Below are 25,736 nucleotides of genomic sequence, written 5' to 3'. Positions count from 1 at the left end.
TCCGACAGCGCATCCAGAATGCATGAAGACTAGGAACCAGATGTAGGAGGGGCCAATCATTAACTGGTTGATGGCAATCATTAAATCTGGGAGAATGTTGAACTCCCAGGGGCCCTGCCCAAGTGGACCATGTATATTGAGTTGGTCCAGGTGATCCGGGAGCTGGGCATGAAGCAAATGATTTATGCTGCCCAGTATCGGTCCCTGGGTGATGTTTTTACCACCCATATGAAAGACTTGGTGCTTACCACAGAACCTCCGTATACTTTTGCTTCACTAGCTGCTCTCGTTATGCCTTCTGTAGGGCAACGAGTGTATGCTGTTACTACTGCCATCACAGTGCTAGGTAATGCAGAGGTGCACAAGCAAGAGAAGGGGACCCGCACGGTGCAGCAGACCAAATTGGCTGGACCCCATAAGCCCCCGAAGACGACGTGGGGAGGACCTGCAAAGGTATCTCATTTACAGTTGTGGGCTAATCTCATTGCTGCAGGGATGCCACCTAAAAAAAGAGACCACTAGCCAAATGAAGTCCTCCTATCCTTGTAGCAGGAGTTGATCCCGATGCAACGGTATACACAGATGCCAGGAAAGGGACCAGGAAAGAATAAAAGCAAGGAATCCCACTTGCGCTTGCGGGATCTGATCAAGTGGCCGTCTGCCACCACTGATTCAGACTTGCTATTTGATTGACGCTCCGGCCAAGGAATCCAGGACTTGGGGAACAGAGGACCAGAGGCTGCATGTTGAACTATCTATCTACTGGTCCCCCTGCAATGTACAACATGTACTTGCTTTAATAGGTATTGGAGCTGAATGTTCCTTGGTCTATAGCAACCCTGACCATTTTGAGGGTCCCATCTCCTGTATCAACGGGTATGACGGGCAAGTTATCCGCGACTGACAAGTGACTTTAACTTTTGAGTATTGGACGGTTGCCTCCCCACCAGTATAAAGTCCATATTTCAGGAATTTCCAAGTATATTCTTGGCATTGACATTTTGAAAGGTCTTACCCTCCAGACCACGCTAAGAGAATTTCATCTGCACATCTGAGTGATGAAAACAGTACAGCGTGCTCACCCGCATTACCCACCAGTGGCTCTGCCGAGTCCCTGGAGAACAGTGACTGTTCACCAATATCAGCTTTCTGGAGGACACCAGGAAATAGGGAAAACAATCCTCCAGCTGAAAAAGGCGGGAATTGTGTGACTCATGCAGTCCCTATACTTCCCCTGTGTGGCCGGTGAAGAAACCCAATGGCACCTGGCGAATGACTGTAAATTATAGGAAGCTCAATAAAGTAATTCCCCCCATGCATGCAGAGGTGCCCTCAGTACTTAAACTCATGGGTGTATTGGCACATCATCTCAGGCGCTACCACTATGTCGTGGACTTGGCAAATGCCTTCTTTTCCATTGACATTGCCCCGGAAAGTCAGAAGCAGTTAGCTTTCTTGTGGGAAGGCAGACAATGGGCTTCCCTAGTTTTACCACTTGGGTACATACATAGTCCCACCATATGTCATGGCTTGGTCGCCCAGGATTTGGGAGCTTGGATACATAAGCCCTATGTCCATATGTCACATTATATTGATGACATCATGCTAACCTCTGATTCTCTTTCAGATCTAGAGGACGCAGCCAAATCCCTGCATCATGCTCTACAAACCTGGGGATGGGCAGTCAATGAGGATGAGGTCCAAGGGCCTGGCTTATCTGCCAAATTCCTGGGAGTTACATGGTTGGGTAAGACTAAAGTAATACCCAAAGCCATAATTGACAAAATTCGGGCCTATCCCCATCCTATGACAGTAAAGAAGTAGCAGACTTTCCTTGACCTGTTAGGATATTGGAGAGTGTTCATACTCCACCTAGCCCAGATGTGTCGTCCTCTATATGCCCTTGTAAAGAAGGGTTCTGACTATGATTGGGGAGACACCCAAGAATAGGCGTTTCTTGAAGCCAAAGGGCAGTAGTCCAGGCACAGGCTCTACAGTAATAGATTCCTCCATGCCATTTCAGTTAGATGTCTCAATTGACAATGAAGGATATAGATAGGGCCTTTGGCAAGCCCAGGGGAAACAGAGAATGCCCCTAGGATTCTGGTCTCAACTGTGGAGGGGAACTGAACTATGCTATTCACCCACAGAGAAGCAGCTAGCGGCTACATATGCTGCACTGCAGGCCTGTGAAGCCTTGATGGGGGAGCAGTGCGTAATAGTACGCACTGCCCTTCCGATTGCAGGATAGGTAAAATCGTGGTTGAAAACTCCAAGATCAGGGGTGGCGCAAGCGTCCACCCTAACTAAGTAGGGAGCCTACCTCAAACAATGCTCAGAGCTTTCTACCAGTTCTCTCACTGAACAATTGCACTCCCAAGAAGGCCAAGGTACAATACCCAAGGGTGCCTGGTATACAGATGGCTCCAGCTGAGGGAATCCCCCGATCTGGACGGCTGTGGCTTTCCAGCCAGATACAGACACTATCTGGTTTGAAACAGGTCTTAGTGTGGCCAGTGGGCCAAGTTTCATGCCGTGTAGATGGTCCTCAATGGAGAAAAAGGATCCTTAATGGTCTGCACGGACAGTTGCGCCATATATCACGGCCTAACACTGTGGCTCCCACAGTGGCATTTGCAAGATTGGATAATTGGGCAATGGCCCTATGTGGCAGGGAAATGTAGAAAGAGGTTCCCAGGTAGGGGCTATGATTTATCGTGTCTCAGGTCATTGTCCCCTATAAATACCAGGCAATGAGGAGGCTGATGCCCTGGCAAAGGTATGAACTCTCCAGTCTCTACCAGCTACCTGATGGCTCCACCAGCACTGTGGCCATATTGGCCCAAAATCACTGTTGTTAATAGCACAGAGGTATAGCTTACCATTAACAGGGGCTGAGGCAATGACAGTCACTCACAAATGTGAGTGTTGTTGTTCCCATTTGCGTTTATCACGGTACCACCTCCCCTACCAGGGAGGTGCAGTGAAATGAGGAGACCAGCCCCTGCAACACTGGCAAGTAGAATACATTGGTCCACTGCCTAAGGATCAGGACTATCAATATGCCCTGACAGCTGCAGATACTAATATGGGCCTCTTGTTTGCTTTTCTGGTGAACCAAGTGGATAAGCAGCATACGATTAAGGCCCTAGAGTATCTATGTGCCCGATATAGGTGATCCCTAAGTGTCGTAAGTGACCAAGGGTCACACTTCACAGGGTCCATGATCCAGCGATGGGCTAAGCAAGAAGACATCAAATGGATTCTTCATGTACCATACCACCCGCAGGCCGTGGGTATAACAGAACAGTATAATGGCCTGTTAAAGGAGAAACTAAGAGCCTTAGCACTGAATGAACCTTCCCTCTAGGGGTTGGCTCATCGGTTACCATTAGCCCTTTGGGTCCTGAATGAACAGCCTCACTGGACAGGCTATTCTCCCCTGGAATTAGTAGTAAAGGGAAGGGTGTTCCCTTTACGTATCAGTGGGAAGCTGACCAACCCAGTGGTATGCCCATAAGTGGAATCAGCTTATCTCTTATTACCTAACCATGGACTTTGTACCCAAGTGCCTTGGCAGCCTGGACCTGGCCTTGGTCCCTTGAGACAAAGCAGCTTAATTGGCTCGCCATAGTCCAACCTTGGGGCATTGGATGCACCTGACACCTGCAGGTGCACACCTGGATGTGCACCTGGCCAAGGCCTATTCGGGTAACATTACCTAAGGACAAAAAGGTTGTAAGGAAAGAGGAACTATGCTTAGCTCTTTAGCCAATTCCTTCACTTCCCCTTGGACTATTAACCCCACTTGAACTAAAGGGTAGTAGTTTACAGGTTTAGTATGCTTGCCCTGGGCAAAAACCTCTGCTGGCTGTTGTCCTAGCCCAGGACTAAAGCATTGCCTGCATCTTGCCAGAGGGGCATGATCTCCCCCTCATGGTCTCTAAAGCATATCTTTTCTTCTGAGCAGGTTAAGCCTGGGAAACTCAGTAGCCTCCTGGGCCCATATGTACTCCCAGGTGCACAATGTTTCCCGCTGCTGGGTCTGCACTGAACTTCTTGTGGATGCCGCAGGACTGTCCTGGCACATTGCTCCCACCCCCCTGATGGAATGGCAACAGCTACAGAAGGACAATTCCACCACAGTGGACTGGACCACCTGTCGGCATGCCATTGAAGCCCTCCTGCGAATGGACCATGGGAATCCCAGACCTTCGGTGGGTTATGCCATTGACAATGGTTGGGGATGGCTCTTGGTTGAACATGTTGACCTTTGTGTTCAAGCTCCCCGCTGTATAGAGCAACCTGTGGGAAATGCCAAGCGGCATGTGGGGTGGATACCAAAAGCTCTATATAAAGGCCCCTGGTGGTTTTATCCGTTGGCTCTTTTTCTTCCTGGTAGAGGGACTATTATGGTAGAATTAGAGGTTGAAGCACTAGCTAAGCATATTGCTCAAGCCCTCAACCACACTCGTGCCTTAGCTTTAATGCTAGAGAAGACTACCCAAATGAGGAAAGTAGGTCTGCAGGACCACATAGTTTTAGATGTACTTACAGCAGCTAAAGGCGGAATCTGTGCCCTACTGCATGTACATCCCTAATCATCAAGATGATACCCAAGATGCCCTCTGTGAAGTAGACAAGGAAGTGCAAGGTATTCAGGCTTCTACAGAGGACCCCTTACTTCAGTGTTGGCAATCCTTAGGGACCACCTGGTGCTGGGTCCTAGGTAGCCTAGTTCTCCTAGCTAAAGTATTAGTAGGATGTTGTGCCTTATATATTGTTGTTGTAGTTTGTGGGCCCAAGGAGCAGATCTCCTGCAGACCCATCATTTGAAAACTGCAGCCACATAGGGGTGGAGTGTCAGGGAAAGGCCCTGGCTATATGTAGCTAAGGTTTTAAGATAGAGTTGGACTTACTTCTGGACTATGAGTTCCTGTTCGCTGGTTCAGCATGTGTTGTGTAATCACTTGACCAGAAGCCACCTTTGTTCACCAACCATATATAAACCTGCTGCACTGCATAGCAGGTACCAGAGTGTATATCGCCAGCACTCTCGGCTGTGCTGCACCAATAAAGCATGCAAAACCTCCCAATGGCTCCACGGAAGTTTTTCTTTGCCACTGGACCAGAGCCCACCTCGTCATTCAGGGGTCTTGGACCTGACAGTTCTATTGATCTATATGGATGTTTTATACCAGTAATGATTACTATGGCCTTGTAGTATAGTTTCATATCAGGTAGTGTAATGCCTTCAACTTTTGTTCTTAAGATTGCTGTGTCCATTCAGGGTCTTTTGTGGTTCCATATAAATTTTTAGAATATATGTTCTAGTTCTAGATTCAATTGAATCTATTGATTGCTTTGCGTGATATGAACATTTTAACAATGTTAATTCTTCCCATCCATGAGCACAGTGCATGCTTCTATTTATTAGTATCTTCTTCAATTTCTTTCTTTAGTCTTAAAATTTTCCAAGTACAGGTCTTTTACCTCCTTGGTTAAATTTATTCCTAGGTGTTTTTTACTGATGCAATTACACATTGTTTTCTTAGTTTCCTTTCTAATAGTTCCTTATTAGTGTAAAAATGCAACTGATTTCTGAATAATTATTTTGTATCCTTCTACTTTACTCAATTCATTTATCGGTTCTAGTAGTTTTTGATGGAATCTTTAGGATTCCCTATATGGAGTATATCATGTCACTTGCAAATAACGCCTATATTACTTCTTCCTTTCCAATTTATTTCCTCTTCTTGACTAACTGGTGTGGCAAGGACTTCTTATTCTATGTTGAATAAAAGTGGTAAAAGTGGAAATGACTGTCTTGATCCTTATTTTAAGGGAAACATTTAGTTTTTCCCCATTGAGTATGATGTTAGCTGTGGGTTTGTTATATATGGCCTTTATTATGTTTAAGTATGCTGCTTCTATCCATACTATGCTGAGAGTTTTTTTAAAAAGCATAACTGGGGGATGAATTTTGTCAAATGTTTTTTCTCCATGTATTAACATAATTTTTAAGTATATTTTATTATGTTGTTACAGTGGTTCCAATTTTTTTACCCTTTGCTCCCCTCTGTCCAGTACCCCCCTTCCCTCCAGCAATCCCACCCCCCTTAGTTCATGTCCATGGGTTGTGCATATAAGTTCTTTGGCTGCACCCTTTCCTATATTATTCTTAACATTCCTCTGTCTATTTTGTATCAACCAATTATGCTTCTTAGTCCCTGTACCATTTCCCCATTTCTCCTCCTCCCCGCTCCTAGCTGATAAACCTCCAAATGATCCCCATATCTATGATTCTGTTCCTATTCTGGTTTGCTTAGTTGGATTTTGTTTTTATTTTTTAGATTCAGTTGTTGATAGTGGTGAGTTTGTTGTCATTTTAGTGTTCATAGTTTTGATCTTCTTTTTCTTAAGTAAGTCCTTTTGACATTTCATATAATAATGGCTTGGTGATGATGAACTCCTTTAGCTTTACCTCGTCTGGGAAGCACTTCATCTGCCCTTCCATTCCAAATGATAGCTTTGCTGGATAGAGTAATCCTGGTTGTAGGTTGCCTTTCATCACATTGAATACTGCTTGCCAGTCCCTTCTTGCCTGCGGAGTGTCCTCTGAGAAATCAGCTGATAGTCCTATAGGCACCGCCCTGTAGGCAACTCTCCGCCTCTCTCTTGCTGCCTCCAGGACTCTGTCTTTTATCTTTTACCTTTAGCATCTCAATCATGATGTGTCCTAGTGTGGTCCCCTCTGGGTCCAGCTTGCCCAGGACCCTCCGTGCTTCCCAGACCTGAATATTATTTTTATCCTTTATGTGGTGTATTATGTTAATTGACTTGCAGATATAGCACCTACAGTGCATCCCAGGAATAAATCCAATTTGATTATGGTATACGATCTTCTAAATGTATTGCTAAAATTGAATTGCTGATATTTTGTTGAGGATTTCTGCATCTATTTTCATGAGGAATATTGACCTATAATTTTCTTTGTAGTGTCTTTATCTGATTTTGGAATTAGGATAATGAATGGATTCATAAAAAGAGCTTGGGAGGCTTCCTTCCCCTTGAACTTTTTGGAATAGTTTGAGAAGGATAGTTGTTAGTTCTTTGACTGTCTGGTAACAATTCACCTGTAAAACTATCAGGTCCAGGACTTTTATTTGTTGGATGTTTCTTGATCGCTGCTTCAAATGCATTAGTTGTAATTTCATCTATTCAAATTTTCTGATTCTTCCTCCTTCAGTTTTAGATTTTATGTTTTTAGAAATGTATCCATTTCACCCATATTGTCCAATTTATTGGCATATAGTTGTCTGTAGTGCTTCCTTATAAGCTGCCGTATTTCTATGGTGTCAGTTGTTCTCTTTCATTTCTGATTTTATGTATTTGAGTCCTTTCTTTTTTTCTTGATGAGTCTCTTTAAACATTCATCAATCTTGTTTATCTTTTCAAAGAACTGGCTCTTGATTTCATTGATCATTTGTATCACTGTATTTTATCTTCTCTGATATTATTTCCTCTCTTCTACTGATATTGGGCTTTGTTTGTTGTTCTTTTTCTAGTTCCTTTAAATGTAATGGTTTTTTTGTTTGTTGGGTTTTTTTAAAAAAGATTTTTGTTGTTTCTTGTGGTAGACCTGTAATGCAATGAATTTCCTTCTTAAGGCTGCTTTTGCTGTGTCCCACAGATTTTGGGTTGTTGTGTTCTTGCTATTTATTTCAAGGTATTTTTAGATTTCTTCTTGATCTCATTGTTAACCCATTCATTGTTTAGTAACATGTTTGGCCTCCGTGTGTTCATATGTTTTTCAGTGTTTTTTATTTTTGTGATTGATTTCTAGTTTCATACTACAAACTAGTCAGAGAAGATGCCTGATATGAGTTCAGTCTTCTTAAATTTGTTGAGACTTGTTTTGTGTCCAAATGTGTGGGCTATACTAGAAATTTTTCCATGTGCACTTGAAAAGAATGTCTCTTTTGTTGATTTGGGGTGAAATGCTCTGAAGATTTCAATTAAATCTATCTGGTCTAGTGTGTCATTTAAGGCTGCTGTTTCCTTGTTGATTTTCTGCCTGGAAGATCTATCCATTGATGTTAATGGGGTGTTAAAATCCCCTATACTATAATTGCATTACTAGACATCTTTCCCTTTATGTCCATCAAAATTTGCTTTATATATTTAGGTGCTCCTATGTTGGGTTCATAAATGTTTACAAGAGTTAAATCCTCTTGTTGGACTGATCCCTTTATCATTATGTAGTGTCCTTTGTCTCTTATTATACCTATTTTTTTAAGTCTATTTTGTCTGATATAAGTATTGCTACTCTAGCTTTATTGACTCCGTCTTTCCCTTGGACCCTTCAGCTGCGAAGAGAGGGGGGGTCTGCTGCATGGGCAACAGCAGACCCTCCATATCACCCTGCCCAGGCTCTGTAGCTTCAGCTTCACTGGAGAGGACACTCCAGTGTCATCGCAAGATGTCGATTCAACACGGGAGGAGACAGATACCGTGTCACTCCCGAGTCGGACAGCACAACCATTCTCGGCGGTGCAGATAGACTCTTAAGAAGCTACACCATCGTCTCTCGAGACGGACGGCTGCCGACGACGGCAAACTCTAGCTTTTATTTTTCATTTCTATTTGCATGAAATATCTTTGTCCATTCAGTTTTTTTTAAATATGCTTTATTGATTATACTGTTACAGTTGTCCCAATTTCTCTTCCCTTTGTTCCCCTCCACCCAATGATCCCCCTCCCTCCACCTGCCCCCCTTTAGTCCATGCCCATTGGTTGTGCATACAGTTCCTCTCAACATCTTCGTGTCTACTCCACTCCCTCCTACTATACTTCTAATTCCTGTACCATCTCCCTCCCTTTCCCCCCTTCCCCCTCCCTGCTGACCTACCCACATAAAGTTCTCCATACCAATAATCCTTTTCCCACTCTTGTTGCCTACTTAGTTTGCCTTTGTTTCAGTTCCCTAGCTTCTGTTGTTGGTTGTGGTGATGCAGTTTTCATTTTAAGGTTCATAGTTTTGATCCTTTCTTCTAGACAAGTCCCTTTAACATTTCATATAATAGTGGTTTGGATCTGATGAACTCCTTCAGTTTTACTTTGTCCTGGAAGCACTTTCTCTGCCCTTCTATTCTGAATGACAACTTTGCTGGACAGAGTAATTATGGTTGTAGGTGTCTGCTTTTCATTACTTTTGAATATTTCTTCCCAGTCCCTTCTTGCCTGCAGGGTTTTTTTTTGAGAAATCAGCTGAGAGTCTAATTGGGACCCCTTTGTATGTAATTCTCTTGTTTTCTCTTGCTGCGTTTAAGATTGTCTCTTTGTCCTTGATTTTTGACATTTTGATTATAATGTGTCTTGGTGTGGTTCTCCCTGGGTCCAGTTTTTTGGAACTCTGTGCTTCCTGGACCTGTAAGTCTATTTCCTTCCCCAACTTGGGGAAGTTCTGCTTCATTACTTTTTCACATAATTTTTCAATTTCTAGTTCTTCTTCACCTTCTGGCAACACTATGATTTGGATGTTGACCCGCTTATAGCGGTCCCATAGGTTTCTGAGCCTCTCCTCATTTTCCTCACTTTTTGTTTCCTCTTTCTGCACTGGTTGACTGTTTGTTTCTTCCCTATGCTCTGATTTGTTGATTTGATCCCTGGTTTTCTTTTCCTCACCACTAGTTTCGTATGTGTTTTTGTTCATTTCAGCAGGACTAGCCTTCATTCCTTCCCCGTCTTGTTTAAGATCTGCTCTTAGATCTGTAAGCATTTTTATAACCAAAGCTCTGAACTGTGCCTCAGAAAGATTTCCTATCTGCTGCTTTGTTAGATTAGATATTTGCTGTCTGGTCAGCTGTGTCACCAGGATCTCTATCATGATCTGTGCCATTCTGACAGTTTTGTGTTTACCTTTGCTTCCTGGGTGGGGCTGTCACACCTCCTACGCTATAGAGGGCGTAGCCCCGTGCACTCGTTGCAACTGGGCGACCCTTCTCACCACACTGTGGTGTTTTCTGTGGGGGTGGGTGTCCAAGATACATTCCTGCCATTCACTCTCCGCTGAGAGACCGGGAGTCTCCTCCTCCATCCTCACCCCCTCCGGGCCTCACAGTCCAAGACAATGGGAGTCTGCCTTCCTGGGCATTGGAATCACAAGCCGATGGGTCTGCAGCCAGGGGTGCTCCCCAGGCACTTCTCGCCTCCCCTTAAATATGGGTGTCTGTGTTTACTGCTGTCCCATTGCTGTCGCCGCCAAAACAGCTTGACCTCTCCGCCCCAGCTTTACCCCTCCTCCCGTCCGGATGAACACCACTCTTCATAACTTCCTATGTTGAACTCCCATTTATTTTCTGGAACTTCTCGTTAATTCTGGTTTTGGGGTAATTGTACTCCTTCTTAGTCGTGGAGAGAGATGGAGCATGTCAGTCTAGGCCTCCATCTTAGTTGGAAGTCTCCTGTGTGTGTTTGCCTCTGTCTTAGGCAGAGCTGTCACTCCTGTTACATTGTAAGGGGCAGAGCCTTAGGGATTCATCAGTATAGGGCAACCTGTTTCACCATGTTGCGGCGCTGCATGTGGGGGAGGGGTTTGAGAGGGAATAATGCTGTTTGCCCAGCACTCGCCCCTTTTCCAGGCACTTCTTCCACTTCTGTATGGGACTGGTGCCTCTCTAGCTGTTGCCCTGGCTGTCATTCCTATAATGGATGGGTCTGCAGACGTTCTAGGACTGTGGAGGACCTTTAAAAAAGCGGACTCTGTTGAGAGACCGGCAGTTTCTGCCTCCACCCCAACCCTCACTGGTTTGCACAGTCGAAAGCAATGAGGCTTGATTTTCCCCGGTGTTGGGACCGTGAGCTGTGCTGGGAATGCTCCCCAGGTGTTCCTCCTGACTTTTAAAAATGTGTAACTGTGCTTTCCGCTGGCTTGTCACTGCTGTCACTGCTGCCAGCACCACACCATGTCCTCTCTGCCCCAGCTCCACCCCTCTTACCTGTCTGGATCAGTATTTCTTCTTTGTATCTTTGTTTGTTGGATTTCCATGCATCTTGATTTTCTGGAACTTCTGGTTGTCTCTAGTTTTGAGGTAGTTCTACTCCTTCTTAGTTGTGGAGGGAGATGCAGCGTGTCTGTCTACACCTCCATCTTGGCTGGAGGTAGCCATTCATTTAGTTTTTGTGTGCATCTGTCATTCTCCAGTAGGTCTCTTGTAGACAGCATATTTTTGGGTGTTGTTTTCTTATCCATTCAGCTATGTATTTTTATTGACGGATTTAAATCATTAACATTTAAAGTGATTATTGATAGGTATGTGCTAATTGTCATTTTATTCTTTACAACTATGTCCCTCTGGTTTTTTTTTTTTTTTTTTCTTCTTCTTAAAGAAGACCCTTTAATATTCTTGTAAGACTGGTTTGGTGGTAATGAACTCCTTTAGTTTTCTGTCCATGAAGTTTTTTATTTCTCCTTTGATTTTAAATGATAGTCTTGTTGGTTAAAGTAGTCTTGGTTGTAGGTCCTTCCTTTTCATCACTTTGAATATTTTTTTGCCAATCCCTTCTGGCCTGAAATGTTTCTGTTGAGAAATCAGCTGACTGTCTTATGGAAGCTCCCTTGTAGGTAACTGTCTTACTTTCGCTGCTCTGAAGATGCTCTCTTTGTCTTTACCCTCTGTCATTTTAATTATGATGTGTCTTGGAGTGGGCCTCTATGGGTTCATCTTGTTTGGGAGTCTCTATGCTTCCTGGACTTCTGTGTCTTTTTGCTTCACCAGGTTAGGGAAGTTTTAGGTTATTATTTCTTCAAATAGGTTCTCAATCCCTTCTGTCTCCTCTCCTTCTGGCACCTCTATGATGTAGATGTTGTTATGCTTCATGTTGCCCCAAAGGTCCCTTAAACTATCCTCATTTTTTAAAATTCTTTTTTCTTTTTGCTACTTTGAGTGGGTGTTTTCTGCTACCTTGTATTCCAAATCACTAATTCAGTCCTCTGTTTCATCTAATCTATTGTTTATTCCTTCAAGGGTATTCTCATTTCAGATATTGTATTCTACATTTCTGACTGGTCATTTTTTATGGTTTCTATGCCCTTTTTTAGACTTACTATCTCTTTAAGTTCTCACTGATTTCACCCATTCTCCAAGTTTCTTGAGCATCCTTATAAGCATTGTTTTGAATTCTATCTAGTAGCTTGTCGCCTCCATTTCATTTAGCTTTTTCTGGAGTTATCTCCTATTCTTTCATTTGGCCCGTGTTTCTTTGTGTTCCAATTGTGGCTGCCTCTTTGTATTAGGTAGATATGGCTATGTCTCCCAGTCTTGGTAGGGCAATCTTACATATTAGGTGTTTTGTGGGACCCAGAGGCAATGTCTTGTTGATCACCTGAGTTGGGTACTTCAGGAATGTCCCTTGTGTGGGTTATGAAAGTTTTCCTGTTGCAATTGAGTCTTGATTGTTATTGGCCCATTTGTGCACAGGGGTCAACCCTCAGGCCGGCTAACTATGCGGGGGCAGCTGTGTGGGTGCTGACCACACAAAGCAGAATTCGCCTCAGCAGGGTCTGCAGCCTGTTGAAATATCCCTTTGGATGTGCTACTTCTGAATCTAATTGGATCCTGCTCTGATGTCTGAAGCCCTCAAGTGGGTGTGTTGTTTCTGGGACATATTGGGAGGGATACTGGTGCAGATCAAAGTCAGATGCTACCTGTGACTGGCCCTGGGCAACCTATTTGAAGTTAAAATGTGATCCACAGTTTGTGGCTGCCTCTGCTAGGCCTGGGTGTGCATGGGAGCCAGGCTGCACATCAAAACCAGCTTCTATTAGCACCAAGCCTCAGGGCAGGTTAGCACAAGGCCCAAGGCACACCAATATCTGCCTCTGCCTGCCTCTACCTGTTGGCTGGCTAACAGCCTACTCACTGAAAGAGCCTCTGGAGGTACTCAAGTTGCATGGGGTAGGTTCTTAGTGAGTCACTAGGTAGGGTTGAGTGGTGTTCCACAGATTGATATAGCTTCAAACTCTGTTTGTGCTGGGTCTGAAGCCACTGAGCAAAAGTTCCACAGTAGCCCTGCCAGGTGGTTCAGCTAGTTGGAGCATCAACCTATACACCAAAAGGTTGTGGGTTTGATCCTTGGTTAGGGTGCATATGGGAGGCAACTGATTGATTTCTCTCTCTCTCTCTTCTCCTTCCCCTCTCTTTAAAAATCAATAAACATAGTCTCGTGTGAGGATTCAAAAAAAAGAGGCCCACAGTACACTAAGGTTAGCTGCCACCCCTTGGGTGACCTCAGACTTTTGTGGTTTGGTGGGGTGTCAAGAGAGCCATCACATGAGGCCAGCAGAGTCTGTCAGGCCCAAATATACCAAGATTTGGTGATGTGAGTGATGGCTCTGCACTGGTTAGGTGTGTGAGGGCAAAATGGCCCTAGTTCTAGAGTCACACAACTAAACCTGTCCGGGATTCTTCCTGGACCTCCTGGAGAGCCTAAGATCAGTAGGGTATCCAGAGGGTGGGGCCGGTAGGTCTCCCGTGGGTGAGAGGCACAGGTCAGGCTCACAGGAAGGTGGCGGGGGATGACCTCCACCTCAGAGCCACAAAACTTGGTCAATGACATCCCAAGTCTGCTCAGACCTCTACACTTTGGGCCCAGGCAGCTGACTCCTCTGCAGAGCATGAGCTCTGCAGCATGGTATGACAGGGAGTCCAAAGAGTGGGACTAGTGCATTCTCCTAGGCTGATGTCATATGAGTACTTCACTGAAGAAAGATGGCTCCTGCCATTTGGGAGGACTCAGCACAGGGACCCTGGTAGCTGTCTCATCTGCTTTCTCCCTGGAGCCAGAAAATTCAGTCTCTCCTCACAGGACCCTCATCTCCTCTGTCCTTCCTTAGCTAGAACCAAGGGTGAGTGGCTGCGAATGAGATTTTGTGCACTGACCCTTTAAGAGGGTGCCTGGGTCTCTAGCAGACTTCTCTCTCATTCACAATCGAATCTCTGCTGGTTTTCAGAGCCAGGTGTTACGTGGGTGCCTCTTTCCAGCTCTGGTGCTCTGGGCTGGGGAACCCAGTATGGGGCTGAGACCCATACTCCTAAGGGGTAACCTTTGCAGCTAAAAATATCCCTCTGGAATCTCAACCACCACTCATAGAAGCAGGGCCAGCTCCTTTCGCATCTCCATGCTTCCTAACAATCTCAGTGTGGCTTCTTCTGTAAACCCTTTGGTATAACAGTTCTGTTCAGCCAGTCTTCAGATGGTTATTCAGGCTGATTATTCTATATTTTAGCTGTAATTCCAGTTTGGTCCTGGGAGGAGATGAGTGTAACTTTCACCTATTCCGCTGACTTGTTTTTAAGGTATCCGTCTCTTTGTGAAAGGTTTCACTGATTCATCTATTGTTCCCCTAATTTCATTGATCATTCTTATAAGCAGTGTTTTGACCTCTGTACCTGGTATATTGCTTTCCTCCATTTCATTTAGTTCTTTCTCTGAAGTTTTGTCCCATTCTTTCATTTGGGACATTACTTTGTTTCCTCATTTTGGCTGCCTCTTTTTATTTCTACATGTTAGGTAGATCTGCTACATCTCCCAGTCTTGGCCAGTTGGTCTTATGTAGTAGATGTCATGGCATCATCTCTCCAGTCACCTGAGTCAGGTGTGGGTTGTGTATGCACTCCTGTTGTAGCTGAACTTTGCTGTTGGCATATCAGTAGGTGAGATTGGTCCTCCAGCTGACTGACTGTGATTACAGCAGATAACCTGCTGAGTAGTTTAACTCCAGGAGATGGGATTCACTGTAGCAGAACTCTGGTGCCTGTGGAGTTGACCCTTTGGGTATGTTCTTTTTTTGGAGATAATAGGCTGGTGATCTAGTGTAGTCTGAAGTCAGCCTCTGGCTGTGTTGTTCCTGGGGCCTCTTGGGAGGATCTCTAGTACAGGCCCAGGTCAGCCACTGCCTATACCTTACCTGAGGCCACATGGCAGGAGTTACAAAGTAATCTGTGCTTGTTAGCTGCCTGTTCTGGGCTTGGAGGCACCTGGAAGTGGTTATACAAATTGAAACTGTCTGCCACTAGTGCCAGGCTGAGAGTCACTTAGCAAGAAGTATAGAGCATGCTGAGCCCAGTTGATGCTTGTTTGGAGTTTGTGGACCTTTGAGAGATTTAAGGAAACCCATAGCACAGGTTGTAACCTGCTGACTGTGAGAGATAGCTACTGAAAGATGTTCAGGCTGGTGCAGAGACTGGGTTGAGTGGGATCTCAGAGCATCGCTAGGGTGGTGTGAGCTGTGATAACTACTCTCATGGAGATGCAGATTTGTTGCCTGCCTGTGCCTGCAGTCTGGATGAGGGTAGAGCTCAACAAAGGAAAATAGTGACTGCCAGCACCTGTCTTGGACACACCTGTGCTTCCAGCACTCACCCCAAAGCCAGATAATTCAGTTCCCCCTGTTTGTACCTGGCACTTTTCAAGCTGCTGCTCCAGAGCTGGAGCTCAGAGCAGTGTGTCCATCAACAAGGAAGTCTGTGTGTGGGCTCCTTAATAGGGATGTCTGGGATTCTAAAAGCCATCTGTGTTAACTGGACAGAACATCTGATGGTTTTTACAGCTATAGGTTGTGGGGATACTCTTCCTAGCACTGGTGGTCTGAGCAGCGGAACCCAGCCACGTGGAGCTGGGGCCCCTCACTTCTCAGAGGAAACCTCTGCAGCCGAGATATCCCTCCTAATTCCCATGTGGATGTGAATTAGCCTGTTACATATTGTCCCATTAACAGTCTCGACATAGCTTCTTCGTATCCTTATTTTACATTATTTTCAGCTTATTTATAGAGGTTCTATTGACCCAGTCTTCAGGTGACCCTCAAGCATGGTTGTTTTATGTTAGTTGTAATTTTGATGTAATGATAGGAGCAGACAAGCACAGTGTTTACCTATTCTGACAACATGACTGGAAGTCTCAGCCTATCTTCTAAAACTATGCTCTGACACTTTATTTTCTGCTGCGTAGGAATGGAGCTGGGATGTGGCAGGAAGCCTCAACCAAATTCTTCACAGTCATTCGTGATTTAGCGGAGTGATGACTAAACTAGTAACCCCACTCCAACTTCAACCAGTGTCAGAGCAGCTGTTTTTACATTTGTTTTAAATACTGAAATTTTGCATAACAGTTCAAAAGACAATTAAAGGGGGTTTCATTTCTCAATAAAAAGTATAAAAGCCCTTGGACTAGATAACCTGCTGTAACAATCCATGAGTACGACACCAAAGTTATGTAATACTCTTTTGTGAGAAAACTCAAATCACCTGCAAATATGGGTAACAAGTCACACAGCTATTTTTAAAAAAGTGTTTTGATTTTAAACAAATTTTTAATTTTACCTTTATGACCTACCTCATTTTGCTATTTAACGACAAGAATTATAAATTCACTTTGCCTTTCCTATCTCCCGACTTATTTTCAGCTATTCTGACATTCATAATTTAAGAGAAAAATACTCAAATTTGAGATGTTTTAGAAAAATGACATAAGGTAATAGTGTAAATACATAAAGTGCTATCCTTAAATGTAAGGTATACTTACCAACAGTGAGGAAATCTGATCGGTACTGACAAGTCATTCCAAAGCCAAAATCTCTCCAAAAGCCAGAATCCTTTTTGTGAACCTGAAGTTAGAGGGGAAAAACATAAATTTAGTGCCTTAAAAACTAGAAAGTTTTAATCAACAATGAAATATTTTCAAATAATTTCTCCTGTCATTTATATGATCGATAATGAATAATATGCATTTATACTATTAAATCCTTATAAAACCAGAAAATATACAGGGTCAGGCAAAAGTAGGTTTACAGTCATATGGAAAATAATACAATAATTACTAAATAACAATACAAAAACAAACTCTGTTTCATGTACTCACAACTGTAAACCTACCTTTGCTCCACCCTGTATAGTTATCCCTATAGGCAAGGATTCTGGCCACTTTCAATTTATTTGAATTAAAGCCTTGTACAAGGTACAAGCTGAGGTTACTAATAAATCAGTGTGGTGCCTGATCTCAAGGGCTTTACATCCCACCCAGGAGGGCAACAGTTGCACATACTGTAATACACTGTGATCAACTCTACCCAGTTTCTAATCCCCTACTACCTTCTTGATTGTGTAGTTTTGGCCCCATGGAACCCATGAACTTCAAGCAAGTGCCTCTTCCACCTGTACTTGCAGATGGGACCATGAGGACTCTATACCAGTGTGCAGTCTCACCCCACTTACTACAGAAATTGGTTCATTAACAAGCATTAGACAAAACTCAGGCAATGATGCTAAAATGGGAGGGACTGAGAACTTTCTAAATGAAAGCCCCCTTGTCCTTCTGATAGAGCTACTAGAAAAGACACCTGCTTGTTTTGGATGGGTAGGATAAAAGTCAGCAAACTACAGTCTCTGGGTTAAACCTGGTGTCACCTGGTTTTGTAAATAATTTTATTGTGTATTTGTCACCCTCGTTTGTTTAAAAATTTTCTATGGCTGCCTTCATGATAAAATGATAGAGTTGAATAATTGCAACAGGGACTATATGGCCTGAAAAGTCCCAAATATTTTCTATGATGCTCTGTACAGAATAAGTTTGCCAACCCAGATGCAGGGTGGAGCAATGTTTGGAACTGCTACAGTCCTTCCACCACAAGGGAAACCAGCTTTGAAGTGAAGCTGTTACCACTGAAGTCCAAGCAAAGAAAATCAGGGCTTTGATGATACTGAGTCCCCAGAATCAAGTAAAAGTTGAAGCCTGATAAATCCCCTTTATTTTACTCATAGATGCAACAAATGTTGTTGACATGGTTCTGGGAGCTGGGACACAACAGTGAGCAGAGGTAACAAGTACCTACCTCTCTCATGGCACTGGTTTCCCCCAAGTGTCTGGCTAGTCTTAGTTCACTGTTGTTCACTCTTGTTAGAAAAATCAGTGTTCAAAAACCCATGGCTATTAGTTATGATTATAGGGCCCTATCTCCAGTGATAGCGGAGAGGCTGAACATGGTTTAGGGCACACCATATCAATTGCAGCTCATCCTTGCAGTCAGGGCTCCCCATCCTCCCTACAACTCAATATTTCCAGAACTCTGCCCCACCTTTCTGGCTCAGCTTGTAAGCCAATCTCTGTGATGCCTGCTGCTTAGCACACCCCTGGAAAAGCAAGCATATATATTCTTCTGTGTCCTCTTGAACACATTGTTTCATATTGTTCTGTCCTCCATTGATCCTATACCCATCCACTACTGCCATCATACAGAAATTTCTCAAACTTTAGGCTATTAATGATAATTCTCTCACTTTCCAATACTAGTATGCCTTTTTCTTAATTAATTTTTACAAAGGATTTAGGGTGTCAGGTAAGGTACACATGAGGGTTTGATTTGCCATTTTGATCCCATTTGTATCTATATTCCTAAGTAATACTGGCCTACAGATATGACAGAGGTGTGTGTATGTGTGTGTGTGTGTGTATGCTTTGCCAGGTATTAGTATAAAGATAATGCTGGCCTCATAAAAAATATTAAGTAGATAATATGGCACTAATATTACCTGTCCTTCGAAAATTTGGAAAAACCAGTAAAACATCATCTCTATGCAAATGTATAATACGTTTTTGATACTGTTCCTATATTTTTAAGCAGCAATTGGTCTCTTCAGAACTTTCATCTCTTTTATTTAGAAATACTAACATCAACTTTTATAAATCACTAACATCAACTTAGCTCATATTAATGGTTTATAAATTCTGAAACCTTCCCTTTTATTTAAATTCTAAAAACTTATAAAATTGATTTCTCTCCCTGGCTGCTGTGGCTCAGTGGATTGAGCGTCGGCCTGCGAGCCAAGTGTCGCTGGTTTGATTCCCAGTCAGGGCACATGACTAGGTTGCACGTCAGGTCCCCAGTTTGGGGGTGCGTGAGAGGCAACCACACAGTGATGTTCCTCTCCCTCTCTTTCTCCTTTCCCCTTGCTCTAAAAATAAATAAATAAACAAACAAACTTTAAAAAAAACAATTGATTTCTCTCAATTTTTTAATTATAATTTCCTATGTTGTAGTTTCCTTTTTAACTTGAACCTACCTACTTTATAATTAAAAAATTTTTTTTGCACATAAAGAATAACCTCCTATATTTCTCAAGCTATTATTTTTGGTTAATTAATCGCTGCCTTTATCTTTTTTCCCTCCTAGTTATTCAATTTTTTAACATCTTAAACTGAGTTCTTAGTTCATTTGTTTCTATTTTTTCTTAATGCTAATAATAAAAATTAGGCTAAGTGTAATATAGTATCCTGGACTGGATCCTGGAACAGAAAAGGGATATTAGTAGAAAAATTGGTGAAATCCTAATAAATTCCATAGTGTAGTTAGCAGTAACTTACCAATATTAATTTATTAATTTTGACCAATGTACCATGGTTACCTAAAATGTTAACACTATGAAAAACTGGGTGAAGTCTAGGAACACCTATTCCATCTTCCTACCTTTTCTGTAAATCTAAATTATTCTAACATAGTAAGTTATTTAAAATTTTTTAAATGTAAGTATAACTCTTAAGCTGCTGTATGTACAACTGAAAGTTGTGACACATGACATTCCCATGCCATGATTTTCTAAGTAATTCCCTATAGTATGTTATTCCTTCTTAGTTATCTAGTTTTGATTTCTAATTAATAAGGTTTTTAAAATTAAAGTTTACTTTTAGTATTACTATAAATACATTGGCAGAAGTAACTGTACAATTTTCACATTCTGGAACATGAAGTTTTCTCTGTAGCCTAAACTTTTTCTTCCCCTCTAGAATGACACAATTCTAAGACAATAAAAATGAAAGCATTTTATAGAGGTTGGAGGTAAAAGAGACTATGGAAATGTGTGTTTATAATAATTTTTTATTGACACTTTGTTTTCTACTTGTGAATAAAATATAAAGGAACCTAGAAAGGATCTTTGTGGCCCTTCATAACAGTGAGAGTCTTACCAGCTGCTGCTCCACAGGAGGGGGTACATTCTGACTGGCATAAACAATGGCAGGGTTGTAAAGACTGAACACTATGGGGTAAAACACCTTCTTGCCTATAAATTAAAATACATGTTATATCACACAAAGAAGTCATAAAATGAAAGATTGGTCTTATAACAATGTTTATCAATAGTTTATTAAAGTCTTTTTTGATTCCATATGATAATTTTACTTTATCAATATTGTATTTTATCAATACTCAGGCTGCTGAACATCCTATTGATTTAATAAACATGATGAAGATTTTTTAATAACATATCAGTATGCCAGGCTATGGAACTATAGTACTGCACAACAATAGAGAAAAAAATAGACTAAAGGGTGCTCCACAGATTTATTCCCTTGAGTTTGGAGAGATATGCAAAGGTATTCTCTCAGCTATTCATTAGGTGAGCCATTTATTGGGTTCCCCAAAACATTCATTCGGATTTTTCCATAAGGTGGCTCTAGTAGCACTTAGTTGTCTTTAACTTCATTCAACACAATTTTGTTAAATTGCATTGAGACAGCTGTCATATCAGCATGCATTTTACAAAAACTTATGAAAATTGGTGAACTTTTGGGTAGCTATTTTAATATTAAGGATAGAAGAAAATATGCAATGTTTTTGGCATATTATGCTTTATTATTTCAATACAGGTAAAAACGCAATTGAAACACAAAACATTTGTGCAGTGTATGGAGAAGGTGCTGTGACTGATCGAACGTGTCAAAGTGGTTTGCAATGTTCCATCCTGGATATTTCTCATTGGATGATGCTCCACAGTCCAGTAGACCAGATGAAGTTGATAGTGATCAAATCGACACATTAATTGAGAACAACCAACATTATACCATTTGAGAGATAGCCAACATACTAAAAACATCCAAATCAAGCACTGCAAATCATTTGCACCAGCTTGGTTATGTTAATTGTTTTGACCTTTGGGTTCCACATAAGCTAAGAAAAAAAACAAAAACCTTGACTGTATTTCCACATGCAATTCTCCACTTAAAGGTAACAAAAATGTTCCATTTAAAAAACAAATTGTGATAGGCAATGAAAAGTGGATACTTCACAATAATGTGGAATGGAAGAGATTGTGGGGCAAGTGAAATGACCCACCACCAACCACACCAAAGACTGGTCTTCATCCAAAGAAGGTGATGTTGCATATATGGTGGGATTGGAAGGGAGTCCTCTATTATGAGCTCCTTCTGGAAAACCAAACAATTAATTCCAACAAGTACTGCTCCCAATGATAACTAAAAGCAGCACTCAACAAAAAGCATCCAGAATTAGTCAACAGAAACACATAATCTTCCATTAGGATAACTCAAGACCACATGTTTCTTTGATGACCAGGCAAAAACTGTTACAGCTTGGCTGAGAAGTTCTGATTCATCTGCCATGTTCACCAGACATCGCACCTTCAGATTTCCATTTATTTTGGTCTTTACAAAATTCTCTTAATGAAAAATATTTCAATTCCCTGGAAGACTGCAAAAGGCACCTGAACAGTTCTTTGCTCAAAAAGATAAAAAATCTTTGGAAGATAGAACTACGAAGTTGCATCAAAGATGACAGAAGGTAGTGGAACAAAACAGTGAATATGTTGTCCATAAAGTTATTGGTGAAAATGAAAAATGTGCCTTTTATTTTTACTTAAGAACTGAATGTTTTGGCCTACCCAATATCTCACTCTTTCATCTAATTAGCAGGAGTAGATACAGATTAACCTTGGCAATCACCAAGAAACTTAGAAACTTATGTTAAATCTATCCTTCAAAATGAACCATAGAAACAGTAAATCCAAAGAATACTGCACAGAAACATATAGAAAATAAAACGGATCGACTGTGGGAGCAGGGGGGTAGGTGGGGTAGGGGAGCGTAATGGGGGGAAATTGGGACAACTGTAATTGAACAACAATAAAATTTTAAAAATGAGAAACCAAAAAGAAAAGAAAACAGAACTGCAGATAGATTTGAACAAGATTTGGGGAAGTTGGAAAGAAGAATCAAAATGACCTGATGTAATAGCCCTTGCAGAAGGCCTTGTCATTATCATTCAAATAGATAGCACTGAAGGGCTCTTAAAAGCTAACTAGTCCATCTCCCCTTAACAGGGAACCCCTTGCTAAGACTGGCATCAATCAGATACAATAATATAAAGTGCTCAGTAATTGTCAAGGGCCCTATAAGTAAAGTAGTAGCCTTTTTATGACAAGATTCCTAGCTGATAATCATCTCACCTTCCTCAAAACCCATTAGGGACAAGCAGTTCAGTTTTCCAGAGGCAAATCTATTTCTGGATATAAAAATATTTTTCACATTGAGCAAATGTGAAACTTCCACATTTTGAACTTCATGCTGTTTGGTGTAACAAAAGTAAACCTAATCCTTACATACTCACTAGGCTCTAAGAGTTTCTGACAGTTATTCCCCCAAACTAATTAGTAAGAAGGTAATAATTTGCGTGATATAAATAGTTTTACATTAAAAATAGCTCAGATTTTTAAAATACAAAAACATTTTCACTTAAAGTAAGATTTAATTAATTTAAAATACTTATTAAAACATCATTTGCTCATGTATTTTCAAAAATATCTATAACATAAAGCAAAATATAGTAAGTAATCCCAAATGTATAGCCTGGAGACCAAGCACTTGATACTTATGTATCAAGATCTCTGCATGTATATATGCCTGTGTGTGTGTTGGTGCCACCACCTGACGTACAGTGTTTCTGATTCTCACACATCTCCACAGCCTGCTTGGCCCTTTTTTTGATGGGTGCTGCTTCCTCCTTGTCAATTTCAAGAATTTTTATTTCTTTGCCATTTGTATATTTGCATTCAAATGTAGTCATTAGAATTTGGCCATGAGAGAACAAGGGGTACGAACTTCAAAGGGAAAAACGTTCACTTTTCTACTTAATATCCCAGTTAAATTATGCCTAATATAACTTTAAAAACATAACTTGATTCAAAATATGGGACATGCTGGCATTGTGCTAAATTCTACCCTCAGCTCATCTATTAACATTTTACGCACCTGGCTCGGCATTTAACCGGCAGCTGTTAAGGAATTCGGCTGAGAAATATATATCAACATCACAGAAAAACATCAAGACCTCTCCCTTGTCCCAAGCTCTGGCACCCACATTTAGTCCTCGTCCACGATTAAATTCTTCATTCAATGAGACCAAGGTGTAATTGTGAAAATTAGACTCACTATGAGGAAAGCACATATAACAAATTATAAGTCCCACTTAAAGTTTAACAATTCCCTTCCTTCAATAAAACTTACAAATATGTTTTATACTTCAGATATATTATTATGTTGGTTTTACATTAATATAAGGAAAAGAAATCATCAGCTTCATATGTATGATCATCACAGACATATATTCACTAAATATCCACATATGAGGCAACATGATGGTGGTGTGAGGTTTAAAAGCGTTGCCCTTCAGAATCTTAAAAACCTATTGGAGAAGATAAGAAATGTACACATGGAAAAACAGCCATAATGTTTGATAATAAATAATACATTCCACATGAATGATACAAATAAAAAGAGCTCTTCTATTGAGTTCTTCATATCTTTGCTCAAATGCCCTCTTATCAGAGAGATACTGCTCATACCATATGGGAAGTAGCCCCTATTCCCTCTTTTTAATCTTCATCCCTTTACCCAGCTTTGTTTTCCTCAGTTCCACTGGAATGTAATCTCCAATAAAGGAGGAATTCTGTTTTGTTCATTACTGTGGACACAGTGGCCCTAGTAGAGTAGGAGTTCAACAAATGTTTGCTGAATAAATGCATAAACAGCAGTTCTGAGAAAAAAAGATTGCTTCTGCCTGGAGTAGTCAGAGATGATATTAAAATTGGAATTTAAGTTAGGCCTTGGTTAAAATCCTGAATTCAGTGGCTAGTGTAAAGGTCATTCCAATTAATTATTCTCAAAGGCAAAGAGGTAAGAAAGGACAAAGCATTGTAAAGAACAGGGACCAGACAAAGAAGGATCCTAGAATGGGAACAATGAGAGAAAACCAGAAAAGGGCCAGACTGAGTAGTACCTTCCATGAGAAGTTTAAAAGATCTCGGTCAGTGTCCTAAAGGCAAGGGAGAGTCAGTGTTTTGCCATCAGGGCAGTAGTTCTCACTGGGAAGTTCCTGCAACCAGAGCATCAGCTTCTCCTGGACATGTGTTAGAAATGCAAATTCCCAGGTCCCACCCCAGTCTCCTGGATCAGATGCTATGGGTGGAGTTGATCATTTGTGTTAGTAAGCCCTCCAAGTGACTTGGATGTTAAAGCTGGAAAATTGCTGCACTAGGGTATAGTTGGATCAAAAAAGGGAACTTTTTAGGAAGATTACTCTTACAAAAATATACAAAGGAGGAACCAAAGCAAACCCAGAATTATTTTCTGGAGGGAAGGCCCCTTGTAGTACAGGCTTCCCCCACTAGTTGAGTGTTTTCAGAACCCATCTGTATCACTGTACCAGCTGGTGGTGTTGTCAGAGGCTGCATTTGGCTTCAGTGAATTTTTTTGAAGACTCTTTCACACATTTGCCCTTTTCATGATGGGTGATTTATGAGTGCATCTATCCACACTGCACTAAGTGTTCAGCAGTTTTTTACCAAAAATGGCATAACTCCTGTGCCCCGCCATCCCTATTCACCCGATCTCGCCCTGAGTGACTTTTCTGTTTCCCTGGGTGAAAAAAGTCCTCAAAGGAAAACATTCTGCCAATGTGGAAGAGGTGAAATGAAAAATGGCAAAAGCACTAAAAGGCATCAAAATCAATGAATTCAAAAACTGTTTTGAGCAGTAGAAAATGTCTCAATAGGTGTGTTGCATCAAATGGCGAGTATGTTCAAGGTGACTGAAGTTTAAACATGTAAGAATAAATACACAATTTTTTATAAATAAATTCTGGGTTTTCTGGGTCCCCCCCTTGTAGAATGGGAAATGGAGAGATGCTCTGAGTGTCTATGCTCCTCTTCTTATAGAACATAAATCTCTTTCTTCTTTTGGGGAAACTGCTATTCACCACCTCACACTCCTAGTGCCAAGTGAAGGAACTAATCATACAACACCCAACCACAGTAATTTACTAAGATTGGCACCAGGCTCAATGTGGGCTAATCACAATACCCCAACCTGGCCATAATGATTGCCTCAAGAGTGGGCAAAAGTTCCTCCCCTCTCTGATGGAAAAGCTGAGAACAGGTGAGCACACAGTCACCAACAACTATATACCTCACATGTGGAAGAAGACAATCTGCAATGGAAAATAAAGTCAAGATGCAAAGAAAAACAGATAAGAAGACAAGAGAATTTTGATGGTATTCAAGTCTCTGGTTCAAGTCCCTAAGACATCAAAGCTGATTTGGTTTTCTTCTCCAAATCTGGTTGTAATGATCCCTTTAGTTTTGCAAGTTATCCAAGATTCTTCAATAACTCATTTTTCTTGCGCTCAAGACAGGTTTCCATCATTTACCACAAAGGAGTCTTGATTAATGCAGGGATGGCTTCAGGAATATAATGTGAGTACTTGGCAATTAGCAGGTGACTTGAAAATGGTAAGGAGGGAAGAGAAGAAGGGAAGAAATGAAGAGGGGTGAGGAGGGAAGATAGGTGATAGCAGCAGCTGGGAAAGGACAGAGAAGAGATCCTGTGTA

The 25,736-nt window shown here is 41.6% G+C and overlaps 1 protein-coding gene and 1 long non-coding RNA gene across 2 annotated transcripts in view; one reads left to right on the top strand and one right to left on the bottom strand.

Moving 5' to 3' along the window:
* Positions 1-25,736, bottom strand: part of CSGALNACT2 (chondroitin sulfate N-acetylgalactosaminyltransferase 2) — a 64,425-nt gene that overhangs the window by 5,460 nt on the left and 33,229 nt on the right. The window contains exons 5-7 of the mRNA XM_090277809.1: positions 23,101-23,279; positions 20,023-20,117; positions 16,588-16,669 (exon numbers count right to left, since the gene is read on the bottom strand). Of these exons, the coding sequence (XP_090133935.1) occupies positions 16,588-16,669; positions 20,023-20,117; positions 23,101-23,279 (356 nt within the window). The remainder of the gene's footprint in view (positions 1-16,587; positions 16,670-20,022; positions 20,118-23,100; positions 23,280-25,736) is intronic.
* On the top strand, positions 390-5,092 carry LOC150009831 (uncharacterized). The gene is made up of 3 exons (XR_016511207.1): positions 390-453; positions 1,628-1,747; positions 3,971-5,092. It is a non-coding gene; the product is annotated as an uncharacterized LOC150009831 (long non-coding RNA).

This window comes from Furipterus horrens, unplaced genomic scaffold (genome assembly GCF_987537825.1).
Source record: "Furipterus horrens unplaced genomic scaffold, mFurHor1.1.pri manual_scaffold_5, whole genome shotgun sequence".
Lineage (NCBI taxonomy): Eukaryota > Metazoa > Chordata > Mammalia > Chiroptera > Furipteridae > Furipterus > Furipterus horrens.
This window is presented reverse-complemented; position numbering and strand designations above follow the sequence as displayed.